Raw genomic sequence first — 27,912 nt, forward strand, 5'->3', positions numbered from 1 at the left:
AGACGCTTTGCTATATGCACCAGTGGATCAATACATGTAAGTATTGGCAACCACATGAAATCAACATGCAAATACAGGTGGTGGTATTAGTAGTTTATAAACCGGGTCCCGGCGTGAGCACATTGAAGGGTCCCAGAGTGACAGTTCAACCAACGCACACCTATCCTGGGCAGACTATCAGGCGGTTAACCTGTACTAGGTGCCTTCACCTTTACAAGGAACTGACAACTTCTGTACATGCCAGGGGCAGTGGTACAGTGCGAATGGTCGTAGAAAGGATTTCATAACAAATCACAACAGAAGTGACCTGGTCGGCCTGGGAATCTAACCCGGGTTGTCCGATTCACAGTCCAACGCTCTACCGATGGCGGATTGCAAATACAGGTTATATGTTTACTCATGTACATGGAACTCGTCAGCTAAAGTCACAGCTTCCTGATAAAGGGCATCCCATACAAGGGGGTCAACCCTCTCAGTTCGATATATCTGCATGACCACGTGCGTTTGCTCGATTGCCTCAAACAGATCCATATCCACCTAGATGTACTAGTATATGAGATATGTATATATTAATTCACTGTTTCATCGTGTATGAAAAATAAAAGAAAGCAGACAGATACTTTTTAAATGATGATTTACTTTTGATTATAAAATATCGTACATAAGTCCCTAGATGCAACACGTTTTGTTCTGAGAATAATTTTCAAATTTATGAAGTTATTATCTATGTTTTTGCTGTGCTTTTTCCATTATTTTTTTTCAATTATTTACTGAAGTCGCATGTAGTAATAAGCACAAACTATTACCGCTAAGTTCTGCTGTAAAACCTACTAGATTGCTCAAAATGTGCTCTGTTGTCACAAGAGTAACAATAAACTGGAACTACAGTATAGCGTTGAGGTGATCGCTGGCTTTGACGTCATCATTTTCCTGAAGATCTTCGAGCGCATTGTCGACAACGCGGTAGGCATTCTTGAATGTACGAAGCGCATCTGCCCTGCTCATCAAACTTGTTTCGCACAAGGCCTTAAACTGTTGTCAGCTTTCCATCGCTTGTTTTATAACGTCTTCTGCCAGTTCATTTGCAAATGCTGTGAGGCGTTTTGCAGAGTAGTCAAACGCAAATGCGATATCCTGCACTGTAGACATCGTGGTCCTGATGCATGGAAGTTTGGAGCTGTGGACAAATGACAGGTTTAGGCAATGCAACTTACAATGGGTGTAGTAAGCGAGTGGAAATCTTTCACGGATGAGCGCCTGAACACCATAGTAGTTGTCCGCCATGTTTCCTACACCATCATCGCACTGGCCCCGAATCTTCAAAATATCTAAGCCGGTGCCTTGCAGATATTCGAGTATGCCTTGTGCAAAATATACTCCCTTTATTGACTTGCAAGTGGCAAACCCTAAAGACTGTTCACGAACGACATGCTTCTCTTCTACCTTTGAAACAAAACGAACGCAAACAGATTGTTTTCCTTTCTGTACCTCGATGGAAATTTGAAAACACTGACTAACTCCCACATCTGTAATAAAAGTCTGGGTTTGAAGTCATCATTCCACGATCCATCGGAATCTCTGGGTCGGGGTAAGGGGGGAAACATGTTGAATGACATTCAAAATATACTCCCGCTTCGCAACATATAATTGTAAAGCCGAGTTAAACAGACGCTCATTGAAAGTATACGCTTGCCGGTTGCTGTATAAATATTATCGAATCTATTTGTTAAACGGTTTGACTGTCTTAAAAAAAGGCACTAAACTGTAAGAAAAAATAAGCTTAGTTAGCCTTGAGTGTTAACTTGAATATAAAGTAGGCATAAGCTGTCACCCCATTACCTTTCAGCTTTTTATAGCAGATTTGGACGTTTTGTATTTTTCTTTTTTGGAAACGAAGTGTATGCCCGGGCCTACGGGGCCTATTGGAGCTACGCCGATGGAAGTAAATGTATTTTACAGTGCATCATTTCGTCAAAAATCCTATTTTACGGTCAATATTAGTTGCATGTAGCCTTGAAGAACTTGCGGATTGTTATTGACTTACATTCGGAACTCCTCGGCCATTTTATCGAAAACAACCTCGGATGTATGCCAGTACATCTGTTGAAGTAGTTCGTAAAATTTTGAATTATATCATTAGTTAAATGTAGTGTTTTAGAGTTGTATTTATTGATCTAAGTTTAAATTTATTGTCATTGAATTGTATTATAGCAAACATAATGAAGAATCCCAAGAGTTAAGTCACAAAGTTTAACTGCTAAATAAAATTACTACGCGATCTACTTGCAGCGGACTTAAACGTATCACTTTTTGAGTGTGTAAACCATCCAAATACATCCGAGGTTGTTTTCGATAAAATGGCCGAGGAGTTCCGAATGATTGACTTAATGCAAATAAAGCGAAAACAATACTTTAGGAAAAAGTCATGAGTCTAGATTACCTGCGTATCTCCAATTACTTGTATATTGCGATTCGTAGTCACGTGGTGATTGTTATTGAAAACGATTCAAGAACAAATATATTTTTTTAAACATTTCGCACTATATTCTGGTACGGATCTAGCATATCGCAAAATGCATTGCGATCCGGGTATTTTAGCATATTTTTACAACCCTAATCATATACATTGATTAGACGAAAGCTGTCACGTGGTGTTTAATTGAAACCGATAAACGAATTATTAAAAGAAAACCAGTTTACACTGTATATTTACAATTCGTTTGGTATCTGTATTTCCAAGGGATTTGTTAACTTTACAATCTAATTCATGGCGCGCTGTAATGCTTTGCATCAATGGTCTTTCTTGTAAATACTACAAATAATATGTTTTTTGTTACCATTTTAAGCGAATATCCTTACTACACACCTGGAGGACTTCATTTAAACACTAGTTTGAATGGTTGTTTTTCTGTTGTACACAGTCCGATGTTGCTCTCCCTAATACGCGAACCCCTAAACCTGCCCTGTGGCTGTTCCTGTAGTTTCTATGCACTAGCGGATTCAGAAATCGCTCATGTTTACTTTTTATTTCAATATAGAAGAAGAAAAGTAATAAATACGGCCAAAATGTACCATTTCGGACTAGAAATTGTTGAAATGATCTTGGGAGAGGACTCCCAAACCCAAACCCCCCTGCCAACAAATTACACAAAACTAATATCCTTTCTCAGGGAGGGGCGCAAGTTACGCCCCCTCTAAAATCGAATTCTAGATCCACCGCTGCTGTGTATTTTAATATTTTCTTGATTAAAAAGCTCGAAAGTAGCAAGTTAACGGCATTTAAATCTAATATCATATTTTATGAATCTCAGTACTCAGTAGTATCAAGCTTATAGACTTTATAACTTAATTCATCAAATAAATCACTTCTAAGGTAATTATTGTTCTTTTATGCACATGCAAGTTAAGATATGATCTTAATTTCTTAAGTATATAGAAGTACATTGTTTAACTTGATATTGAATTTATTAATTAAACCTTTCAAAATGTACTTGACCGTTGTACTGGACATAGCATATTTGTGTGGTTTGTTTGTTTGCATATACATCGAGTTGAATATTTCAAATCTTAAGCTATTAGCCTTCGGTAGTAGTTCCTAGGTTTTAAAACGGTGAATGAGACCCATTGGCGTTCACCACTTTTAGAACTAAGTTAAGGAACATGATTATTTTGTTATAAAATAAATATAAAAAACTTGGATTGTGTTGTTTCAATAAAGAGAACTAAATAAAGTTATTAAATCTGTCTTTGGCAGATAAATCTTTTAGGGGCGTTCACACGTCGTCCTTCGGCAAACTGAAGGCAAAATAGGGCGAGCACCCAAAAATCAGCATTCGCTGTTACGTGGTGATCCATTTGGATATATAATCAAAATCATTCATTAAATATATATGAAACTTGGTGAAGAAAACATGCAGTCTTAGTGAATTGTTCCTTCCTCGAAGCCCCGGTGTTGACCCTGAGTCGAACCGAGGGTGGTCGTAATCGGCCCGTGCGCCAACCACTCGAACAAAACGGTTACAGTATTAATTATTGAAACCAGTTTGGTGGTACAAAATACGCTCATTGGAACCTTGGAACGTACTACGGCTTATATAGGTATCGTTTCCTTTCCTTAAGAAACTGGGACGCATAACGGATAAACGGCTAAACAGTTCAAGGTCAATTAACATATATGCCGGCATCAGTTTTACAAATCGAGAAAAGGTAAATTCACTCTGAAAGCTGGCCACGGTTAACGAGAAATGTCTTAAAGATACTCTTTTGATGAGAACCCATTGGCCTTGATTTCATTGATTTCTGAGAAATTCTGCAATGTTTTCAGGAGTTATTGACAGCAACTCGTTAGATACAATGATACGACGCTGGGTATAGGCAATTATTCTTCTGTTCTCTCTGGAAAACAGTTTCCGTGTCACATGAGATAAGCTAGAATAAATATTTGATCATGAGATTTTAAACGTGTACAGTATTTTAATGTACAAATGTTTACTGTTATTTTACGATCAGTGCGCTTGGAAACATTTGTTTTCATTGGACTTGTAAAGACGTGCGGTTATTTGAGATATCAAGTATTATCTGTTCTATTGATCGCTTTTCCTGAGGTATCAATATTTCATTTTCTATTAACTAGCCAAAAAAGAACAAAACAGTGCACAACAAATAACATTTTCCTTTCGGTTTTTCTATTATAACAAACTATTCTGGATCTATGAATGCACGTCTGTTAAATATTACTAACAGCAGCTTTATAGACGGATTCGTTGGTGTACAACGTTTACTGATACACTTTTGCAAGCGGAACATATCACTGGACTACGTTTTTACTCATGCTTGAATGTGTTGGCCTTTTGCACTCGAATTTAGAGAGCAACATAGTCAGTGAACGTTTTACAGTTGTCTGCCCGGCCTTAGAATCGTTACGTTGTGGAGACGGTGCTTGGCATTCGTGCTAAGTAGAGGTGCCGGGTCATTGATCGAGGGTTGAAAGATCATTCGGTCATAGGTGGGAATTTAAGTCGATCAGAAGTCTCAGTTAGACCGGACTAGGCATGTTGGACGACACCCTGTCCGGGTTCCTGTACACGCTCGTGACGGGGGTGGCGCTCGTCACATTCCTCGTGTCGTCATTCCTACTGTACCACTGGCGCGCGGTGCAGAGGCGACGGCGGGAACTGGAGTATCGAAAGTACTGGGAGGCGCTCAGACCAGATCTGGCAGCCAGGCGCAATGCCGGATACAGAACCAGGTAAGTGAGGGCTGGGGCGACAGTAGTTTTTACATTTAAAGACTTTAATATACATATATATATATATATATATTTACATATACTCCTTAAATTTCTGTTAAATTAAAACATATTATTTCGTACGTCTCTGTTAACATAAAACGTAATTTTTGTACGTCTCATTGTCCCAATTAGTCAACATGAACCCAGGGGAGTAGCTACCCCTGTGAATTCATAATTTTGGTAAGGGGGGCGGGGTAGGGGGGAATGCCCACTCAGAACACTACGAACACCATGGTGCAATCTGGTATTGGAAAATGGAAATTTTTAAGATTAAGTAGTTAAGTACGCATACTGCAACTTTGGCTGACTTTTTTTGTCAGAATCATGTGGGTTCAGCCGCGTGCTCGCGTATAGGCAGCTACACGCCTGGTACCGTCTTATAATGACCATTAATCATTCCACTCATTAGTTTGTTTTAACATGTTTATATGTTTGTATTGTTATTACATATATTCTGTTTTGCTAGTCGCTCTCGATGAACCTTAGAATCCTGCTGTTATAAGGAGAACCAAGTTTAAGTCTCGTCGGTGCATACCTACCTAAACGTTACACGTAATAGTAAGACAAACATTAACATTGTTTAGCTAATGTGTGGGTGTATTGCTATTTCAGATGTCACCCGGCGTTTCGTCCTGCCTTGCCTCTAGATGCGCAGGCAAAGGAACTTCAGGTAGTCGTGAAGACAAGAAGCGGAAGTTTCCATATTGACACTGAGAGACCGGAAACTCCGTTTACCCATCCAAGACCCGGACCCATTATGCAGTCCGGGTCAAGAGTTCCGTCGATTACCGGAAGTGAAGCCGACCAATACAATAAAAGTAGTAACAAAACGCACTGCACGCGGTGTCACGCGTACTTGCAGACAGAAGACCCACCCAATGACGTTAGCTTCCACGCACGTGATACACCCAATCCAAGCATCGACAGCGAAGATACAACTGAACAAGAAACATCTATAGACAGCAATGAAAAACAATATGTCGCATCTTCAAGGGTAGATTTAATTTCCGACGTCCAATCGAAGAAGTCCAGGACCTTTTTAAAACAAAAAACAAGTGATAGTCGCGTAAACCGTGCCGAAGTTCATCATGAAAATAAATTATTTTCGCCTAGAATTGAGTCACAGTCCTATGATGATCTTTGTAACTCGTATTACGAAGAACGTGGGGCCACGCCTCCTGGTCCCAGAATGTCTTATGGCGTCACGGGTGCACACCGCATGCGGTCTTTCTCTGTCGATACAGTGGGAAGCAGTCATCAGCTTCCGGTGTTAGAAAATGTGTACTACGACAACGATTTTAGGCTTTAGGCTGTGAGTTACAACACACGATATAAAACAGGAGAATATGCAAATAATTTCATAATGGACGCGTACTGAAGCGAAATAAATACATGTATATATCTGTTTTTACATTTTAGCTGCGGCCGGGGATCTAGATACCATCGGTTTGAAATGGAATCTTGGTCATCGGAATCGGACAGGTTTATTGCCCGCAAATTAACCCTGAAAACTCGGAAAAAAACGAAAAAAACAACATTGATCATCTTGATGAAGCAATCAAATGCTCATTTGGCGTAATATGTCAAACTAAAATGTTGTAAATTATAATATTTCAGTTTATCCGTTAATCAGTTTTTTAGTGATTGTATTTCCGATTCATTGCTATTTTTTCTATGTTTGAAAACGCCTTAAATCATTTATACATCTTTATTGACTGTAAACATGTGTGTATATACAACTTTAAAAACCGAACTTGTACATGTTCGTGTGCATACAACTTAAAAAAGCGTTCACGTGCGTGTGTATTCAATTTTAGTACCGTACACCTACGTGTTTATACATCTTTATTAACCGTACACCTACATGTTCGTGTGTAAACAACTTTAATAACAGTTCACGTACGTGTATATACAACTTTACTTACACCTACGTGTGTATACATCTTTATTAACCGTACATCTACGTGAGTAAACATCTTTATTTGCCGTACACCTACGTGTGTATACAGCTTTAGTACCGTACACCTACGTGTGTATACAGCTTTAGTACCGTACACCTACGTGTGTATACAAATTTACTACCGTACACCTACGTGTGTATGCAGCTTTAGTACCGTACACCTACGTGTGTATGTAGCTTTAGTACCGCACACCTACGTGTGTATGCAGCTTTAGTACCGCACACCTACGTGTGTATACAGTTTTAGTGCCGCACACCTACGTGTGTATACATCTTTAGTAACGTACACCAACGTGTGTATATAGCTTTAGTACCGCACACCTACGTGTGTATACATCTTTATCACCTATAAAGCCCCAAGACGTTGCAAAATTGATATTCACACCGACACCAACGGCAAATGAATCGTTCGGGGCATCGTAAAATAAAAGTTAATATTTATAAATGTGCAACTATAATGAGAGAAATATACCATATTGTTTTATAATTCTTGCGAATCTAGACGGTGGCATTGCATTAACACCTTAATAAATGACATTCCTAAACTGTTAAGGGGCACAGTATACATGTAGGTTGATGCAAGAAACAATAATTTCTATTTGAATGCTTAATTATTTAACTCATTTGATCAAAACAAAAATGATTTCTGAACAGATAAAATACTACAAGCGATATTTTAGCGCTTTAACTGTACAATTTTAGCCACGTGGCCATAATTATATATATCAGCCTATATTGCACCTCTTAAGAGAGTTAGAAGTTAAAACAAGAAATACGCAGAGATAACGCCTGTCAGAATTTCTCAGTCGAAAACAAGATAACTAAACAATTGTTTAAGTCAAAGTTATGGGCCGTGATAAACATGTGCATATTGTAGCATGCTTCATTGAAATATCTTGAACTGACTTTAATGTTCACATTCACAACAGCAACGCACACTATTTTGGGCTTGTATAAAGCTGTGAGAAAAGAGAAAACAAAAATGACAACCGGCATAACAATGGAAACCCTATAACAATCAAACACAGACGAGAGTCGGCATGTGAACAATATGTACATCAATAAAACCGTAATGAATAATTTGTCACTAAAAACAATGATAAACCAACGTTAACCGTAGGTTAACATGTGAATCCACAGCTATAGTTGACACGGGAGATATAAAGTTATACCAATTAAACATTTAGTTGTATGTCGGCTTTCACGTTATAATTGCGAAGATTAATAAGTGCTGTAATTCTACTGTAAGCATTCAACCAATACATTATCGAAAACATATTTGAAACATAGGAGCAAGGGTTTATTGAACGTGGAAAGCACATAAAGGATCTATCTGTTTCTTTATCTAATGGCATATACAACTTTTATGCTTCCACCCTCATAATATGGCGCACACTTAAAGCTGCACTATCACAGATTTACCGTTTTGACAAGTTTTTTTATTTTTTGTCTTGGAATAAGCCAATTTTGCGTAAATATCAGCAAACTAGTGATATGAGACTGCTGACAAAAGATCAGATCGAAGATTTTTATATTTCCGTTCGAAAATTAATGTTTTATGTCTAAAAGCGTTACTACGGTTAAAGAAAATGCATAAAACTTCAATTTTTTTAACCTAAATATAAAAATCTGCGATCTGATCTTTTGTTATCCTAGTAAAAGTTAGTTTCAGTTTATTGGCAATATCAGCAAATACATGTTTTTGGCCCAAATTAACATAAAATTTCACAAAGATGGCAACAAAAAAGAAAAGAAAAAAACGATAAAAAACATCAACATACAAATAGATAAGTATTTGATAACTACCTACTACACACGATTACAAACACGCTAATGTTAATACAATCAAAATGCAACTGTATGTAATATTTCAAATCAAAAGACAGCGGCAACAAGTACATACATGAGTTTCGTTTGGACATGACAATAAATACAAATTTCACCAAGACCCTCACTCAGACAGTCCCTATATTTATTATTATTAGATAAGGTAGATACAAAATTGTCAAAAGTATTAAACAATCTGTTTATGTTATTTTTATTTCTCGGGCCTTTCTAAAGGACATCTACATAAAAAGCAGTGGTCGAGATTAGCAAAAGCCCGCAAGCCCTGCACTGGTAAAATGTCTTACGGGCTTGCTCAAATTCTGATATTTTATATAGCAGGGCTTGTTAAAAAATTTGATGCCAAGCAATAGTATAAGAATTCGGGCTTGTTCATCCACAAGTCTAATTTTGATGACTGAAAAAGTGATATTCTGAGTCAACCATATTGATATTACATAGTTTACATTTTCTATCTTTTCTAATAATGTTATTATGTCTTCCAGTTTCAATCTCTAAGGAATGGGCACTCAGCCTGAATCTTGATAAAGCAATTCAATGATAATCTTTTTCAATGGTATCATATATTTTCAAATTTTAATTATTTTTTTAACTTTACATAATATTCTAATTTGCTTTGTGGAGGGGGGGGGGGGGGGAGGCATTGAAGGTTAGAAAATAAGACATGGCGCAATTGATTCTAAGATTTGACCTAATGACCTAGTTTTAAGGCCCAACCGAAGCACAAATTTGCCTGAGATGTCATCAAGACCATCATTCTGACAAATTTTAGAACAATTGGTCTAAAACCGGCCTTTAGGTTTTTCTTAGATTTGACCTACATTTGTAGTAACCTAGTTTTTAAACTCCTGTTCGACCTTGTTGAAGATATCATCAAGGCAATCAATCTGACCAGTGAAGTCTCATTGCAAAACATAATATATTTGCTGCGATATTGACTTAGCTGTGCTTAGTAACCAGAATTTCTAAAATGGGCCATCATTATTCATTATATGAGATTTACATTATAGAGTTATCTAACTTTACTGATTAAGTAGATTGGATGATCTGGAACACATGTTTAAAGTTTCAATGCAAAACATGAAGTATTTGCTGAAATATTGACTTAAATGTGCTAACATGCAAACCCTTAACCAAGGTGTGACGCAGGTGCCGACACCCGGGCAGGTAGCATAGCTTTCATATTCTTTGAAAAGTCATGCTAAAGACAAGCAGAATAAACACAACATGATTATAAAACATTTTTAATATGTCACCTGTTATTGTTGACAAGCTTAAAATTGTTAAAGTACCCAGTTATACCAATAATTGTACAATATCACTTTTTTTTAATTAAATTAAAACAAACCAATCCATTTTTATAATACAATATAGTGAATCTTTCTCAGTAAGTCAAAACTGAATATTTGCATTTTGCTTTTAATACTTGACACAATTTAAACAAAGCAGTTTTTGGGCCAAGCTGTTCCAGAACCACGCCTTTATGCCCCAACAATATATCATTAGTTATCACAGATGCTGAAGGATTTCTGTGGTGACCTTCAGGTGGCTGGGCGGCGCAGAAACAGCTTTTTCCGGAGGGTGAACAGGGGTGCAGGCACCTGCTTAAAGAGGCCGCCGTCAATGTTGGCATTGGCTGCTGACACCTGTCGATTGACTTCTGTCAGGATACTCAACAAGTCGTGTCTGAAATCAATCTCATATGTGTAACATACATGGTTTAGGTATGGCTCCTTTACTATCAATGTAGAATATCCTCCAAATACATGGTACTTAAGTATTTACTTTTATATAAGGACCAATCATAAGCATAATGCACTAATGCTTTGTTTGGTGTGTTGCGAATATATCTGAAGTATGTACCTGTCAGAGTGCTGGCTGAGGAGCTGGACAAGTTTCCGGATATACCAGGAGCCGTGGTTGCGTGACCTGAAGCTCACATAGCCAGGGACAGTGGCATACCCCAACAGAAAGTCAGCCTCATTAGGTATCAACTCCTTGGGTAAGGTGTCCACCTGCAATCATTATATTTATTTCATCCCAAAACTTCATTCCCTACATATTTCTATTGCTCTAAGCTGTCAAGTGTATCGGAATATGACAAGAAGTATTTTTAAATATAATTTTTTTATATTTCATCTTTAATTCAATTTGCAATCTTTGAAGGCCAAAAAATCTCTTTAGTAATAAGTTATATAACGTTTTGAATATTGTTATACATTTTCAATTTCACAGCAATACAGTGATTTGTAACATTACATTTACATTGTGCACTTTCAACTATGAAATCAAGGAATATTAAGTAGAGAGTCTGCGTATCAATTTATAGTGTTACCAATTTTAAGTGTTTTCTACTACATGACATTGTAAAAAATAACTACATCTTAAGGTATGATGAATGTCTCATGAAATTACATGAGGACCCTGGGCTAAGTATATTCTGAGTCATAATCGAAAATCAGTCATTGTGACCATGACCTTTTGATATCAAAATCAATAATTTAATTTAAATACCGGTAATCATAAACATATAATAGACCTTTAGACACTGTTTTTTCATTTTTGAGTTAACGTTAGTAACTATTTCATTAAGAAGGGTCATTGTAACATTAACAATAATAATATTAATAAAAAGGTATATCTAAACTTATCGCCAACCTGAATGTCACCCTCTCCAGAGTCCTTCTCGTACTCCCCACCCCCCATCTTGTCTCGACCCTGGCACGCTTGCAGGAAAAACAGCTTAGGCTTCCCAGCCAGACTCGGACACCTGTATAAAATATGGAGGAGATTTGGATGCAATGTAATATTGCAATACATTTTACTCCAACAAAACCAATAAAACATCTGGACTTGCATACTGCAATCTTGCACAGAAATAATCATTATTTTCTATTTTTTTTGCTAAAATGTCAATGGAAAACTCTAATTATCAGATGTGGTAATATCTTAGCAAAAAAATGAATCAAAGGCTTTAGTTACAAGTCCCAGCTACTTGACTTTGCAAAACTTGTGTCAAATTACAGCACAGGTGATTTATTTATAACATTTCATACAATTTATTAACTTGTTTACTGAATTCCATATTGACTCACTTTATATTATCTCTGTAAGATTTTATTATAATAATTTATTATAATATTTCAATCGATGATCTGGCTTGTTGGGGTATCCATTTTCACATTTTTGACTACCAAACTTTGATTCAGTTAAGAAGCTGGTAGGCTACCTTTTGTAGCTACGGCTCCGAGAAATGCATTTGTTAGACACAAAGCAGTCATCAAATTAGGCTTTTGATTCAATAAGCCCAAATTCTAACATCATAACTTAGATATTGCAACAGGCCTGGCCATATAAAATAAAAAAAATTGAGCTAATTTCCACCCATGCTTATTATGATTCATTGTTCTAAGCATATTTTTTATTTATCCTAATCTAACAATAGCTTTTTTTCAATATTGATGAGTTACATGAAGTGCATTCAACCATTTCAGACAGTACTGTAAATCTTACTATAAGAAGATCCATTTCGTGTGAGCTTCCCCATGATAACGCTGTATAGTGTTTACCTGTTGGACTGGAACGTGGAGGTGAGATCCTTGATTGAGATGAGTTTCCCATTTGAGCCATACAGATGGTTCAACACACCGTGGGTCAAGATGCAGCACACAAATGCGTCAAACTTTTCGTGGTCCACATTGTGGGCCGCATCAATCAGTTTCTGGCTCATCTGTGTGTCCGTCATGTTGTCGTAGCGACGCACTATAAAGCCTAGCTCCTCAAATATCACCTGGAGGCTTTCTGTAGTAAGACAAACAGGGATTTTGTTAGCAAGAAATACAATATGAACCTACAGTCGAACCTCGTTTGGCTCGAATTCCTCGTTGGCTTGAGTTGAATGTTAAGGACAAATCTCTTAACACAAATTGTAATTATTCCCGCTTGGCTCAAATTTTCCCAGGCTGAAGGTATTTTCGCAGTCACTGGGAGATCAAGCCAATGAGGTTCAACTGTATAATGAAAGAAGTTGTTTTTGACAATTCAAGTCTCTTTTTGGCTTCCTGTTGAGATATTTGCCCAAAATTGAAGGTGAAAGTAAGATGCTTCCATAAAACCTTGTGATTACCTCAAGGTCATAATTTCACACATTTTTCCGAAAGCGTTTACCTTTAAATAAACAAACAAACAATTGCCCGGTGTTAAAATGTTTAAATGTTGTAAAAAAAATCCAATGACAGATGAAAGTAAATTCAATAAGTGAAAAAATTATTATTGCCGTTTACGCATAATGGCTATTACTTCATATGGGCATTTGAGGAGATAAGTCTAAGAAGTTCATGAAGAGAATTTAATTGTGAGAAATGTATATAAGTAATAAACATATGGCTAAACTCTACCATAGTCACCACTGACTATTCATTCACTACTTATTGTTGTTTTCTTTTACAATTTCACATTTAGTAAATGACAGCCTTTGACATGTGAGCAATTTCTACAACGCAATACATAATCTGTGCCAAAATACCAATCGGTATGACCACTTCGAATCATTGTAAGACATTTCATAGCGTACTTAAATAGAAACTTGGGTCGTTCAAAACATCACTGGAGGTTTAAGCTCGGACCCAGCGTCCTTGAACGATCTCACTTTTACTGTACATCAACAGGTGCGTTTGGGCTTGCTGCGTTCCATTTAAGTCTGATGAATCATTATAAGTGTGAAAGAGTACCTGCATGCATCAATGTTGGTATCTGCACATTTGCAAGCTTTAGGGGTTGCATTGGTCTATTTGAGTCTGATTAATGGTTAACTGTAAGTGTAAAAGAGTACCTGCATCCTTGTCCGTACCACCCCTTCTAGGCATCTGTGTGCTTTCCCGGCTTCCAGGCTCCACATGGAATTCTTGGTTGTTGATGATCACACACCAGCCTAGACAACACATGGGTCATACATTTATTAAAGGAATAAAATAATTTAGTGATTTGAAGTTCAATCATTTGGATAGTTTGTTTGTGATGTTTAAACGATAACAATCACTGTATATTTTGTTGAACGAGTCAGTGTTTCACGCTTGACACTAGTACATATTTATATTCATGTTATATGACACTTTTATTAATGTTAAGATTTTTCCTTATTTTCTGATTCTGTGTAACAAATTTAGAAGGTCTGAGATATAGATGAATCATATCCACATCATATCAAAGTGTTGTGGTGAATCCCTGGAATTTCAACATTTTTTCGCCATTCATATTAAACATGGGTTTATAATAACCATAGTCAAATTTATACACAAAAACGCAATTAAAAATAAAGGTTACAACAAACTAACCTCTGGGAAAGCTGTTTAGAGAGTATGACTCAAACTCCAGGGTGGAGGTCACATGTACGGGCCCAGGTGGCATCTGTTGAATGACACCTCCCTGACCCATACCTGGCTGTCCCTGGTACAATTGGGGCTGTACAGGGTTTGTGGTCTGCATGGGCATCCAGCCGGTGTGATCAGGTGGTAGAACCTGTGCCTGGAGAGTTCCTGTAGTCTGAGTTTGTTGAACATGGAGTGTACCTGTGCGGAACAAAATAGTGGGTTTTTTATGTTGGAAACAATAAAGAAGAGGGCCATATTGGCCCTAAATCGCTCACCTGAGTAAAAGAGTTTAACCTTTGTAATCACTATAGCTTGATATTTGTTCTCAAAGGACAGGACTTGTTACAGTTGCCTGCACACTAACAGGACTTTTCACAGTTTCCTGCAAACTGACAGGACTTGGTGATTGACTGCACACTGACAGGATTTTGTTCAGTTGCCTGCACACTGACAGGACTTGACGATTGACTGCACACTGACATAATTTGATTCTCATATCTGCACACTGACAGGATTTTGTTCAGTTGCCTGCGCACTAGCAGGACTTGATAATTGACTGCACACTGAAAGCACTTGGTACAGATACCAGCACACTGACAGGACTGTTTTCAGGTGCCTGCACACACACAGGACTTTGTTCAATTGCCTGCACACACACAGGACTTTGTTCAATTGCATGCAGACTGACAAAACTATGTTAAATTGCTTGCACACTGAAAGAACTTTTAGTATAGATACACAAACAACAAACAGTGCACTATCCGACATAATCAATAAATTGCCTTAAGCTCTAATAAAAACATATCAGAACAAATTCAGCACCTTCCTCTCAAATCATTACTTCTTCCATCTATGTCAACATCACCTTCCTTCACATGTTCTAAATCAAATTTTTCTTTAAATGCAAAAAAGCTCATTCACAATCCGCACAGAAGATGAGATTGTACTTAGCATAATCTACATGGAGTTCAATGAAAAAGTCTGAATATCAAATTGATTTTCAAGTAAAAATGAAATTTCTTCTAAAGAATAAAGTGTATAATAATTATTTGAACCCCAAAAATGAACAAAAATTACCTTCAAGTGACTATGTTGAAGACATAATAAAATTTAAAATCTATTCCTTTGGTACTAAAAATAGAAAGTAGTAGAATCTCCAACAAAAAGGGAGACCATATAGCAAGACTTGCTGCCCTTGCTTCAGGAGTACTTTACATAACTATCAGATTTTAACATTTAGTTGATGTTGTTGTTGTTGATCAATCATGACCGTTGGTCTATTTTAGTAGAGGGTCGGCCAAGGAAGCTTTCCGTAAAGTTTAATTGAATTTGGACTGGCTGTTTTAGAGATGTTTTTTTAAAGCAAAATAGGAAGTTGGCCATTTTGTTGTTGTTGCTGTTGTTGTTTTTATTGATCAATCGTGATCCCTTGTTGTTTTTCTGTAGAGGGTCATCCAAGGAAGATTCCTATAAAGTTTCATTCAATTTGGGGCGGTAGTTTCAGAGGAAATGTTTTTTAAAGCAAAACAGGAAGACAGCCATTTTGTTGTTGTTGCTGTTGTTGTTGTTGATCAATTAATCGTGACTCCTTGTTGTATTTTCGTAAATGATCACCCAAGTAAGCTTCCTTTTAAGTTTCATTGAATTTGGACTAGTAGTTTCAGAGAAGATGTTTTTTAAAGCAAAACAAGAAGTTGGCCATTTTGTTGTTGATCAATCGTGACCCCTTGCTGCATTTTTGTAGATGTTCATTCAAGGAAGCTTCCTGTGAAGTTTCATTGAATTTGGCCTAGTAGTTTCGGAGGAAAAGGTTTTTTAAGCAATTGTTGACAGATGGACGGACGGACTGACGGACAGATGCCGGACAAAGACTGATCACAATAGCTGACCTTGAGCACTTCGTGCTCTGGTGTCAGAGCTAAAAATTATAAATTATCTGATCTTTGATCAAAGTCAATACATGTATATACTCATATCTGTATTGATAACTAGCGATGTGTATGTCATTGTGAAACAGCAGAACTTTTTATATCATTATATATTCACCTTAAAGTATCCAAACGTAACTGCTATACATTGTATATTGAAATTTATCATTTTATATAATATGAAATATGTCTGAACTGTATGATATATATGATTGTGAGAATGGACAGTGTATAGGGTAATGCATAATGAAACAGCATTTCACATTCACATTTATCTATAATGACATTTAATGAAAATAGTTCCCAGATCAGTCAAAGTACAGTAAAACCTGGTTGAGCGGTCACCTGCTTTAAATGGCCACCTGCCTTAACGGGCCACTCCAAATTTCCCCCATACGTTTTTACTATATAATGTACGTGCATTAAGCGGCCAACTGTCTAACGCGGCCATGGCCACTAATTTTTGTCCCCATGAAGCCATATATATAATCACTTAGCGGCCACTTATCCCTTGTCACTGACACTTCCGCTTATAAATTTTTCCAATACACAGCTTTAATTGCATATAGAAGTTTACGAAAAAGAACGACGGCCTCGGGTATCTCCGTCATCCAATGAAAATGAATATTGCATTACATGATTGTCATGTGTGTTTACTCATCGAGAAATCATGTTTATTACAGAGTTCCCACACCCAATTCAAATGATATTGGACGCTTGGAATAATACAAATATGTATGGAAATAAAATTACCCATTTGGTTATGTTGTAGCTTATCACAGTTAATACCTTACCTGTGGTCTGTGTTTGTGAGGTGGCCTGCTGCTGATGTAAGGCACCTGTAACCTGCGCACGCTCCTGGAGGGTGAGAGTGCTGAGGTTTACCTCAGGAACTGGCTTGGACTCACGCACTGTTTATGAAAGTTCAACTTAGTTTTATGATCATCCAAAGCACAGAAAAATATTTTTAATGTTCTCAGAAAAGCCCGGCAACAAAGCCAGATAAAAACCTGTTTGCCTTACTGTCTAAGTAGTCGGACAACTCACAAAAAAAATTGCTCATTTAACTCATATAAAGTTGATAATATGTTGATAAAAGGAGTTGATGCAGAAACATCATTTGGACTGTTGTTTACTTATATGCCTGACTTAAGATTTTACTTCGTATACAAGCATGATAATTCAGACTTAAATGAGATCTTCTTTTACTTTATAAAAGACTTACCGCTAGCACAGTGATTTTCTTCGTTCTGTAATTGCCGACTGTAATTGAGAGTATTGAGCCAGCGGTCAAGAGCAGTGGCCGCCTGCTTGTAGCCCAATTTCTGTAGAACATACCGCAGCTTTGCTACAATCTGCAGACACACACATATTTGTTTGATTAAAACATCTCAATCAGACAAATTGTCAGTTTGAGAAAAATAGCAAAAACCTAAATGCATTTTATTTTGCTCATGTTTATGTGTAGATCCTGGAATATTCCCCCCATCCTCTCTTAATCTTATCCACTCTCATCGAGACTTACACTGCCCCTGTCCTGTTGCTTATTTTGCCAGTCTGTCAGGAGATGCTGTGTGCTATTCCTGAGGTCCTTGTATCGATCTTTATACTCCAGAATGTCCCTGTTTGACAGACCAAGCTCTATTGCTAGGTTATCAAACTGCCCACTCACGTCCCTCGCTATCTGTTGCAGCAGTTCCTTGGGGATATCTGTAGGTAAACAAAATGCGGGTAACCGATGTAAAAATATGCCTGACCCCAATATCACTCATTTTTCCACATTACAGTATGACATTATTAAAAATAATGATTGTGTGAATAATAACTTGGACTCAAGTACAACTTTTGCTCTCAATTGTCTTTTCTATAAAATATTGACCAATTTTTTTTTATCAACATAATAAATGAGAGAATGTGATTTAAAAAAGGGTAAAACATTAAAAAATTTGAATCATATTATGCTGTTATTTGATAAAAAAGAGAGATGAGATTGAGATTTGACTCGAGTATATTCGTGATATTGGGGCCGGGAATTTCATCCAGCCATCGGCAATTATGATTAATTTGGTTTCCTGGCGATTGTTTGAAAGATTATTGCCTGCTGAATACTAATATGTAAAATGAATGACCGATTTAATTCTTCAGATACAGTTACTGCAGTTTCTATTTTGGTTCTGTACTATTTCAATCAAAATAACACACTTGCAATCTTTCAATGCCTTATTTGTAATATATAACTTGACATATTACTTCTCTACACATCAGACCTTTCCAAGTGATACCAAAATAATACAAGGTCATCAGGCATCGAAAATGTACATAGAATACCTTAATTATACTGGGAATCAAACATACATTCTTATAGAGAGAGGCTTACTGACAATGACATACAAGTTTAAATAAAGGGCCATAATTTGTATTTATAGAAGTAATCAGTGAAAACCCCAACTTGCCCTTAAACTTTAACCAGACACAATGTGCCCTAAAACTTAAACCTAAGTTCTACATCAATCAGGGGCCATAACTTGTACTTAGGTTAATGTGGTGTTATGTAACCTAAATGTAAGATGACGCAAAGGCTTTGACAATCATTCAACAATTACTCTTAATAACACACATTGCGGCAATCTCATAAATGGACATTCTTATTTTTTGAATCAGTAAAAGACCTCTGTCATTGGGAGATTCCTCTCCTTCTTCTGTGCTTGACAACGTCACAGTTCCCGCACTCGGGCTACGTTCCAGGTTACCATGGGGATCATCTCGTTGTAGAGGAGTCACACGATGCATGGTCATCTCTGAATAAAAAGCAGTTATCAAGTTCAGTCGAACTTACTTTGAAACAAAATTAAAGTTTAATCAATATCTTTTCCATAACAATTTAGTAATGCAAGATAAAAAAAAATCGTTAATACAAAAAAACTCTGTACATATACAATTAGTACATAAAGGCATTTTATTTATTTCATAAATTTTATTGCACATGAATAAAAAAAAGCATACTCCAGCAGTTTGACTATAGTATTTTCTTCTGAAAAGAAGAAAAAGAACCGAAGACCTAACACGATGCTAAAGATGCTCAAATATTAACAATCAAGTTTGATAAAAATAATAGATGTACTGCTTGAAATTGCAGGATACCTGGTGGGTTAATCCGGTTCTGGAATTCATGTGCCGGAGGTATGTCCGCCCTATCTGAGGGCACCTGTGCAAGAACAGAGGGTTCACTGGATCGTGGAGCGCCTCCTAGAGGGGAGGATTATAAGAGTATAATATGCATACTGTATGCACAAACAAACCAAATAACACCTGTCTTTTTAAATTATTTTAGGAACAAGGACCATATTTGTTGTTAAACACATAATCTTTAAGTGTTAGTTTTGAGACCCTCTAGCACTAAAGATATTGTCCTTTATGTCAGTAGAAAATAGTGGTGTACCAATAAGTACTAGTATTAGTACGGTTTGCTATTATTTAAGATATATGTTTGTACACTGAAACCAACAATTATTGAAACAAGAGGTCAAAGATGGCCCTCCATCACTAACCTAAGTTAAACCTTAATGGTGCTCTAGACATTTAAATAATTTAAGATTTTATGCCCATTTACATTTCGACCAAATTTGGTGATGATTGGACATAACCTTTTAAAGCTATTGATCAGATAAGACCAATTGTAGGTAATTTCTATGATTAAAGGGTGATAACTCTTGAGTGACTAAAGTGATCAAACTCGTCCAACATATTATGCCCATAAACATTCTGACTAAAATTAGTGATGATTGGACAAAGGCTTCTGAAGGCGGACGGACGACGGACGATGGACAATCACAATAGCTCACGCTGAGCATTTTGTGCTCAGATGAGCTAAAACTTGATGCACATAAACATCATATCATAAGTTGGCTAAGAGGACTGGGCTTCACTGATGTGACATACTATTATATTACAGTCGAACATCATGGCTCAAACTCCAAAGGACTGGAGAAAATACCTTGAGCCTCAGGAAGTTCAAGCCAAGTGGCAATTCTTACATTCCGTTTTAAGAAATCGGTCCTTTAGATCCAGTTCAAGCCAACGAGGAAAACGAGCCAAGAAAGTTTGAGCCAACAGGGTTCAACTGTACATGGAATTTACTTTTTATTAGAGTGCATGTGTACCTGCAAACCGTCTAACATTCTCCAAAAGTTCTGGACGTCCAATATTCTGCAGTACCCAGGTGAGAAGGTCGAGACGATTAGCTGATAACAACCCCTCCTGTTCTAATAGCACAAACATCTCGAGCAGTGATGGCGATGATGTCAATAACTTCTTCTTTACACGTCCGCGCAAAAGGAAACGGATCTTTTCCACATCCTGGTCTTCAATGTCGTCAGCTATCTCCATCAGCAGGACTCTGAAATCAGATTAAGCAACAATCAGACAATGAAGTCTTTTAGTGATCCAGCATTCTCACTTACATCTGGCAGTCCCTGGCTCACACAATTGCTTTTGGACTCATACCTTTTGAACAATTTATGAAAACAAGAAGGATAAACTCATGCATTAATTATTTTCTGGAAAATAAATTAACATTATGACAAAGTTTGGTAATAATTTATTAACACATGCAAGAAATAGAGAGCAGAAATGAATGTATTGACAACGCCACTGTCACCAGACTTTTTGACTTAATGCACTGATGTTTTATTTTGTAAAATGTGAGAATAATAAATAAATCTAAAACCAAACTTTCTGAGAATTAAGCTTTTATTACCACCAGATTTAATGATTGAAAGTGCTGACATTGAAATATGGACTAAAAAACAATTATTTTTAGATTAATTAATTTATGTGCAATTTCATTTAGGTAAGTCCAGAAAGTTTTTAGCTAGTTCAAGGGGCCATAACTCTGGTTTTATGAAGTGCTGTGGGAAACAAAACCCCAGATGCAGGCACATCTATATGCCCCCCATTTTTTTAGTGGGCATTAAAATGCTCCGTGGGTAATCTCCTCTAAAACTTCATGAAGATAAGCAGTTTTACCTTCAGTATATATCTTCAGATATATTAGCAATTTTTCTCAGAGTTAGTACAATTTGTGACATGTGTCTAAATGAGATATTTTCACTGACCCTAAGCCTTAGGTTCAAAAATTACCTGAATGGGAAGATCTTATTGAGGGAGGGTAGAAATTCGCGCACTGCATCCACCTGGAAGCCCAGTTTTTGTACCAGATCAAATCTGTGTATCCGCCCAAGACACTCGAGCAGGAAGTCCACATTGTTTACATCAATCAGCAGCGCTTTCTTCATGTTCTCGAAAATCTCCAGGGCACTACTTGCCTTGTCCAGCTTTGATGCTGTAAATACATGTATATGTGTAGTAGCAATTAAGCTTTGGGAAATTTCCACAATAAAGTGGCATAAATATGAATTAACAGTTTTGCATTTTTTGTGGAGAAAAACTTCACAAATATCAGTGACCATAATGATCTGAAAGTAACAAACATGTACTGTAGCAACTTAAATGGATATTAAGAATATTTTATAATATTTGCCACTTTTTGTATTACCCTGCAACAAGAACGTCACTAAATACCCAATTTTTTCGAAATTTATACTTTCTAGGAGCCATATAATAAATTATTTATCAACTTATGAATGGATAAGTAACAGCATACCTGACAAGTGATCTCGGCAAAGAAACTTAAGACCTTCCAGGTCTCCCGTCCCAATCTCATCATCAACAGCAACCAGACGCTGGTGAAGGTCGGCATCACTGAGGCTCGGGATTGAACCGTCATCGTTACGTCCAAGGGAGTCGGCCTGAATGTCTGCGGAAAAGCGGAACTCCTCGCCCTTTCCCGGTACATGTGTCAGCTGAGTGGTCATTCCTATGCCTGAAATACAAATAACTTTGTCACTGTGTATAACCTATTATATATTATAATTGTGTGTAACTTTCTTTTCATATTGATATGGCAAACATCCACTTTCCTATTCATGGCCAGTAAAAGAGAATCTCTTAGACAGTATTAAAAATTCTGATTTTCAAAGCAGTAGTCGGAATTCTTATATTGTTATGTACAGTACCATAAACGAAAAAGGTCTACCCAACCTAATCTGGCCATTTTTTGATGTTCTTCAATTTTTTTCATATATTTGAAGTGATTTTATAAAAAAATTAGGATGATGAAAAGACCTTGGAAATTCATAAATGTTTTCATTACGACATGTAAAAAAAAATCATCTGAAAATCAAAATAAAACATGTATACTGTAAAAGTAGCCAATTATTGCTTTTTTTTTCAGAGTACTTAAAATCTTATACCGGCCACTTCTATGACCTAAATATTTTAATTATCACTTTTAAAATTGAACAACAAAAACAGAATAAAACACAAACAAATCACTAAAGGCACATAATTCCGATTTGTATTTTAACATAAAATTGATAACCTTTTTATTTTACCCCTTGCACATGTTGCCTGATAATGTCATTTCCCTTATGACTTTGACACATGTAAACGAATTCTCATTTATGTCCAAAAGGGCTGTTGGAATTTTATCCTCTTATTGCCATTCTCCTTCTGATGTCATCATTTAAATCATGAATTAAGCCTGCAGAAGTGTTTCAGAAGGAGTTGTCGCTATTAGATACAGCCTGCATTTAAAGGACTAGTCTACTATTGTAACGGTCCGCTGTAGGCGGCGGATGTGCGTTCAGAGTATGTATGTTACTTGGTTGGTAATATGCAAATTAGCAAAGCCAGGGCTCTGTGTGGATTGAGAATTTACTGTATATAAAGACCAGCAGACCCCTTCAGGGATGAGCATGCTTTTCTCTGAAGGGATCTGTTGGCCTTGTTAGGCTCGCACATTACAAATGGTGGTAGCGGCGGGATGTTGACAACTGCCAATCCGAGTTGCCTTATGCACCTGTCAATTGTAACCACTGCCCCCCCAGGTCCGGGGGTATACCGGGGATAGCCGGGGAAATGGGCCGTGTTTTTACCTTTCAGGTGGCCCCGCAGTGCTGGGTGAATGCAGTGGTTTTGTCTTCGTGCAAAATATAGCGGGGAATGGGCCTTACCTAGGGTCCCTGGGGTGCTGGGGCATTTGGCGGGGATTTAACCATCTGTTCGTCCCCGCAGAACGGGGATTTTAGCCGGGGTTTGCTGGACCGAAAGTCAAAGTCCCCGCTATTCCCCGGACCTGGGGGGCCGTGATTACAATTGACTGGTGCATTACCCACGAGTTTCCCAGACCTAGACTCGGGACGAGTCTTCTCGAAGGGAAAAGTAATGTAACGGTCCGCTGTAGGCGGCGGGTGTGCGTTTATAGTGATGAAGTAAACATACATACGTCTTCATAAATTGTTGAGTAAACTGGTAAACCCTTTTATTTTTTATCCAACACTAATCAAGACTACTTGAGTGTAGTCTGTAGAGTCTTGAAACAAAATGAGAATCCGAAAGTATATTCAAAATTTTAAAACACTTACAGTGTAGTATGAAAAACAGATAATGTGAGCACAATAAGTAGTTTGACAAAATATCATCTACTTTTAACAAATCGAAATAAATTTACCTTAAACTTATACTATTGTAATGTTTACAAAAGTTGAACTATTGGATTTTATAACGGATTTTCCATTTTTCTATTTTTAGAAAATAAAGAAATTGGTTACATGCAACTAAATCGTGCACGGAGCGCTCAACAATGTTAAGTCCAAAGGTAGATAAGTCGTGATATAACGGTTAGCTTTCGAACCTGATTTGGTCAAATTATCCGGAATAAGATAGTATAAAATTAAAGTAATCCTAACCAACGTGTGAATGGGCTATTTTTTGGAGACAAGTTTAATAATAGTTTATTGTTCTCTTGTATTAAAATCAAGACATTCAAATCATACAGGTACAATCTACACTTACTAACAAATCACACCAAAACTTAACGGCCTTGTGAACTTCTACTGTACAGCGGTGACTCTTTATACCGGACATACCGAATAATAACGGATAATACCCCGAAAAATGTTACAACTGGTTACAGTAGCTCCCCGTTACCTGGCGTTCGGTATTAAAATTGTGCTTCTGGAAAAATGGTTCACTCAGTATTGATTTAAACCAAGGAAAGTTGTAAACCGTGTATCCCGCGTATCTGTGCCTTTGCAAGGGGCATTTTTAAAACCAAGGTGTACACTCGTATATGTGTACAGGGCTATGGCACCGCAACTGGATATTGTATTTCACTGTGTCATCTGTGATGCTTGGATGTGCTAGCGATATACAGTCACTTTTCAATCTCCTGTAAATTACGGCATTGAAAAAAAGACGTGATGCCGTCTGTTATTTATATAAATTATTTCAATCGAAAGCTAAAAATTATATTTATTTGAAGTGAGGGGGGGGGGTGTATTAAGACAATGATACGGCCATGCTTATTGCATTGGTGGGTTGCGTTCAGTTCCTACATTAAACTGGAGTCAATCTTGGCCCTATTTGGTTGATACAAATTATTTATAATATAGTTCATATGTTTCCCTTTTAGACAAAACTGGATCAAGCAAAGCCGCAGAGGCGTCAGCGGTAGATGTCAAGAACATCAAAATCGACCTCATATATTTCATATAAGACATAAGACACCAGATGTGATAAACCGCAGTTGTCAAGCTCTCTTATACAACCTACATCCCCTCTGCTATTTCACTAGTTTGGGAGCTTCATGCACAGCTATATACAAGTTACCTCCACGTCGGACTTTTCATGGGCTTGTGGCCTTCAGTCTCACAAAGCTAAGATATATACCCGTCGGCTTTTTCATATGCTTGATTTCTTGCATACCGGACGTGTGTTTCCGGTCATGTGACCAGTGCTGGAAAACCCCGTCTTACATACCCCATGTAAGATGAGTCACGCGCAACAACGCGCCACTTCTTATTTCTTTTATTGTAAGGTTGGTGAAATGTATATTATGCCATTTCAATTAAGCGCAATCAAATATATAAGTAAGAAAGACTTTAAAACAAAATTGGAAATAAATAATCGTATTAACGCTATTTTTAGAGGAACTATTTGACGTCAATAGCGATTTAAAATTACTGCGCTTTATGACGTCAGTAAACAACGTCGCACGCGCTTTTTGGTGAAATGTACAAAAGTGCGTTTTCTACGTCATTTTTTCCACAAATTGATAATTTAATTGTGTATTAAAGAGCTTGGGATCATCAGGCGCCGTTTAATATACAAGTTACCTCTCCTTCTTTATCAAAAGTTTGGAATCTTCAGGCGTAGTTATACAAGTTATTTATTCTTCTGCTTTATCAAAAGTTTGGAATCTTCAGGCGCAGTTATACAAGTTACCTCTCCCTCTGCTTCATCAAGGGCTAGGGATCGTCAGACGCAGTTATACTAGTTACCTCTCCCTCTGCTTTTCTAAGGGCTTGGGATCTTCAGACGCAGTTATACCAGTTACCTCTCCCTCTGCTTCATCAAGGGCTAGGGATCGTCAGACGCAGTTATACTAGTTACCTCTCCCTCTGCTTTTCTAAGGGCTAGGGATCGTCAGACGCAGTTATACCAGTTACCTCTCCCTCTGCTTTTCTAAGGGCTTGGGATCTTCAGACGCAGTTATACCAGTTACCTCTCCCTCTGCTTCATCAAGGGCTAGGGATCGTCAGACGCAGTTATACCAGTTACCTCTCCCTCTGCTTTTCTAAGGGCTAGAGATCATCAGACGCAGTTATACAAGTTACCTCTCCCTCTGCTTTGCCAAGGGCTAGGGATCATCAGACGCAGTTATACTAGTTACCTCTCCCTCTGCTTTGCCAAGGGCTTGGGATCATCAGACGCAGTTATACTAGTTACCTCTCCCTCTGCTTCACCAAGGGCTAGGGATCGTCAGACGCAGTTATACTAGTTACCTCTCCCTCTGCTTCACCAAGGGCTTGGGATCTTTAGACGCAGTTATACTAGTTACCTCTCCCTCTGCTTCATCAAGGGCTAGGGATCGTCAGACGCAGTTATACCAGTTACCTCTCCCTCTGCTTGTCTAAGGGCTTGGGATCTTCAGACGCAGTTATACCAGTTACCTCTCCCTCTGCTTCACCAAGGGCTAGGGATCGTCAGACGCAGTTATACTAGTTACCTCTCCCTCTGCTTTTCTAAGGGCTTGGGATCTTCAGACGCAGTTATACAAGTTACCTCTCCCTCTGCTTTTCTAAGGGCTTGGGATCTTCAGACGCAGTTATACCAGTTACCTCTCCCTCTGCTTCACCAAGGGCTAGGGATCGTCAGACGCAGTTATACTAGTTACCTCTCCCTCTGCTTTTCTAAGGGCTTGGGATCTTCAGACGCAGTTATACAAGTTACCTCTCCCTCTGCTTCACCAAGGGCTAGGGATCGTCAGACGCAGTTATACTAGTTACCTCTCCCTCTGCTTGTCTAAGGGCTTGATATCTTCAGTTTCTAAGGGCTTGAGATCTTCAGGCGCAGTTATACAAGTTACCTCTCCCTCTGCTTTTCTAAGGGCTTGGGATCTTCAGACGCAGTTATACTAGTTACCTCTCCCTCTGCTTTTCTAAGGGCTTGGGATCTTCAGACGCAGTTATACTAGTTACCTCTCCCTCTGCTTTTCTAAGGGCTTGGGATCTTCAGACGCAGTTATACTAGTTACCTCTCCCTCTGCTTTTCTAAGGGCTTGAGATCTTTAGTTTCTAAGGGCTTGAGATTCTCAGGCGCAGTTATACAAGTTACCTCTCCCTCTGCTTTGCCAAGGGCTAGGGATCATCAGACGCAGTTATACTAGTTACCTCTCCCTCTGCTTTGCCAAGGGCTAGGGATCATCAGACGCAGTTATACTAGTTACCTCTCCCTCTGCTTTGCCAAGGGCTAGAGATCATCAGACGCAGTTATACTAGTTACCTCTCCCTCTGCTTTTCTAAGGGCTAGGGATCTTCAGACGCAGTTATACTAGTTACCTCTCACTCTGCTTTGCCAAGGCTAGGGATCATCAGACGCAGTTATACAAGTTACCTCTCCCTCTGCTTTTCTAAGGGATTGAGATCTTCAGTTTCTAAGGGCTTGAGATCTTCAGGCGCAGTTATACAAATTACCTCTCCCTCTGCTTTCCTAAGGGCTTGGGATCTTCAGGCGCAGTTATACAAGTTACCTCTCCCTCTGCTTTATCAATGGCTTGGAATCGTCAGACGCAATTATACAAGTTACTCTCCCTCTGCATTTTCAAGGGCTTGGATCTTTCAGGCGCAGTAATACAAGTAACCTCTCCCTCTGCTTTTCTAAGGGCTTGGGATCTTCAGGCGCTGTTATACAAGTTACCTCTCCCCCCGCTTTATCAATGGCTTGGAATCGTCAGACGCAGTTATACAAGTTACCTCTCCCTCTGCCTTTTCAAGGGCTTGGGAGCTTCAGGCGCAGTTATACAAGTTACCTCTCCCTCTGTTTTTTCAAGGGCTTGGGACCTTCAAGCTCATTTATACAAGTTACCTCTCCCTCTGCATTTTTAAGGGCTTGGGACTT

At 38.0% G+C, this 27,912-nt stretch overlaps 2 protein-coding genes across 4 annotated transcripts; one reads left to right on the forward strand and one right to left on the reverse strand.

Moving 5' to 3' along the window:
* Positions 1-4,760: 4,760 nt before the first annotated feature.
* Positions 4,761-7,035, forward strand: LOC128240864 (uncharacterized). The gene is made up of 2 exons (XM_052957821.1): positions 4,761-5,248; positions 5,903-7,035. The coding sequence occupies exons 1-2, from the start codon at positions 5,052-5,054 to the stop codon at positions 6,597-6,599; spliced, it is 894 nt and encodes a 297-aa protein (XP_052813781.1). The 5' UTR covers positions 4,761-5,051; the 3' UTR covers positions 6,600-7,035.
* Positions 7,036-7,829: 794 nt separating this feature from the next.
* Positions 7,830-24,085, reverse strand: LOC128240863 (caspase-8-like). 3 transcript variants are annotated; one of them, XM_052957819.1, is made up of 15 exons: positions 23,963-24,085; positions 22,055-22,273; positions 21,532-21,733; positions 20,553-20,788; positions 19,534-19,638; positions 19,062-19,190; positions 17,918-18,102; positions 17,618-17,747; positions 17,187-17,303; positions 14,429-14,662; positions 13,927-14,025; positions 12,665-12,896; positions 11,754-11,865; positions 10,959-11,110; positions 7,830-10,781 (listed from the first exon to the last, which is right to left on the reverse strand). In XM_052957819.1, the coding sequence occupies exons 2-15, from the start codon at positions 22,263-22,265 to the stop codon at positions 10,637-10,639; spliced, it is 2,289 nt and encodes a 762-aa protein (XP_052813779.1). In that variant the 5' UTR covers positions 22,266-22,273; positions 23,963-24,085; the 3' UTR covers positions 7,830-10,636. The 3 variants fall into 3 exon arrangements, with proteins under 3 accessions (XP_052813779.1, XP_052813778.1, XP_052813780.1); XM_052957818.1 differs by having other exon boundaries at positions 23,877-24,005; XM_052957820.1 differs by lacking the exon at positions 23,963-24,085 and adding an exon at positions 23,738-23,847.
* Positions 24,086-27,912: the final 3,827 nt, after the last annotated feature.

The sequence above is a fragment of the Mya arenaria genome, chromosome 7 (genome assembly GCF_026914265.1).
Source record: "Mya arenaria isolate MELC-2E11 chromosome 7, ASM2691426v1".
NCBI lineage: Eukaryota > Metazoa > Mollusca > Bivalvia > Myida > Myidae > Mya > Mya arenaria.

Excerpts from the sequence above, each read along its gene's own strand:
- LOC128240863 (XM_052957819.1), bottom strand. The coding sequence starts at position 22,265 with ATGACCACTCAGCTGACACATGTACCGGGAAAGGGCGAGGAGTTCCGC. Across the intron at positions 14,026-14,428 it reads TCTAAACAGCTTTCCCAGAG|GCTGGTGTGTGATCATCAAC; the intron begins GTTAGTTTGTTG and ends TGTGTTGTCTAG. Across the intron at positions 12,897-13,926 it reads TGGTACGGACAAGGATGCAG|AAAGCCTCCAGGTGATATTT; the intron begins GTACTCTTTTAC and ends GTCTTACTACAG.
- LOC128240864 (XM_052957821.1), top strand. The coding sequence starts at position 5,052 with ATGTTGGACGACACCCTGTCCGGGTTCCTGTACACGCTCGTGACGGGG. Across the intron at positions 5,249-5,902 it reads AATGCCGGATACAGAACCAG|ATGTCACCCGGCGTTTCGTC; the intron begins GTAAGTGAGGGC and ends TTGCTATTTCAG.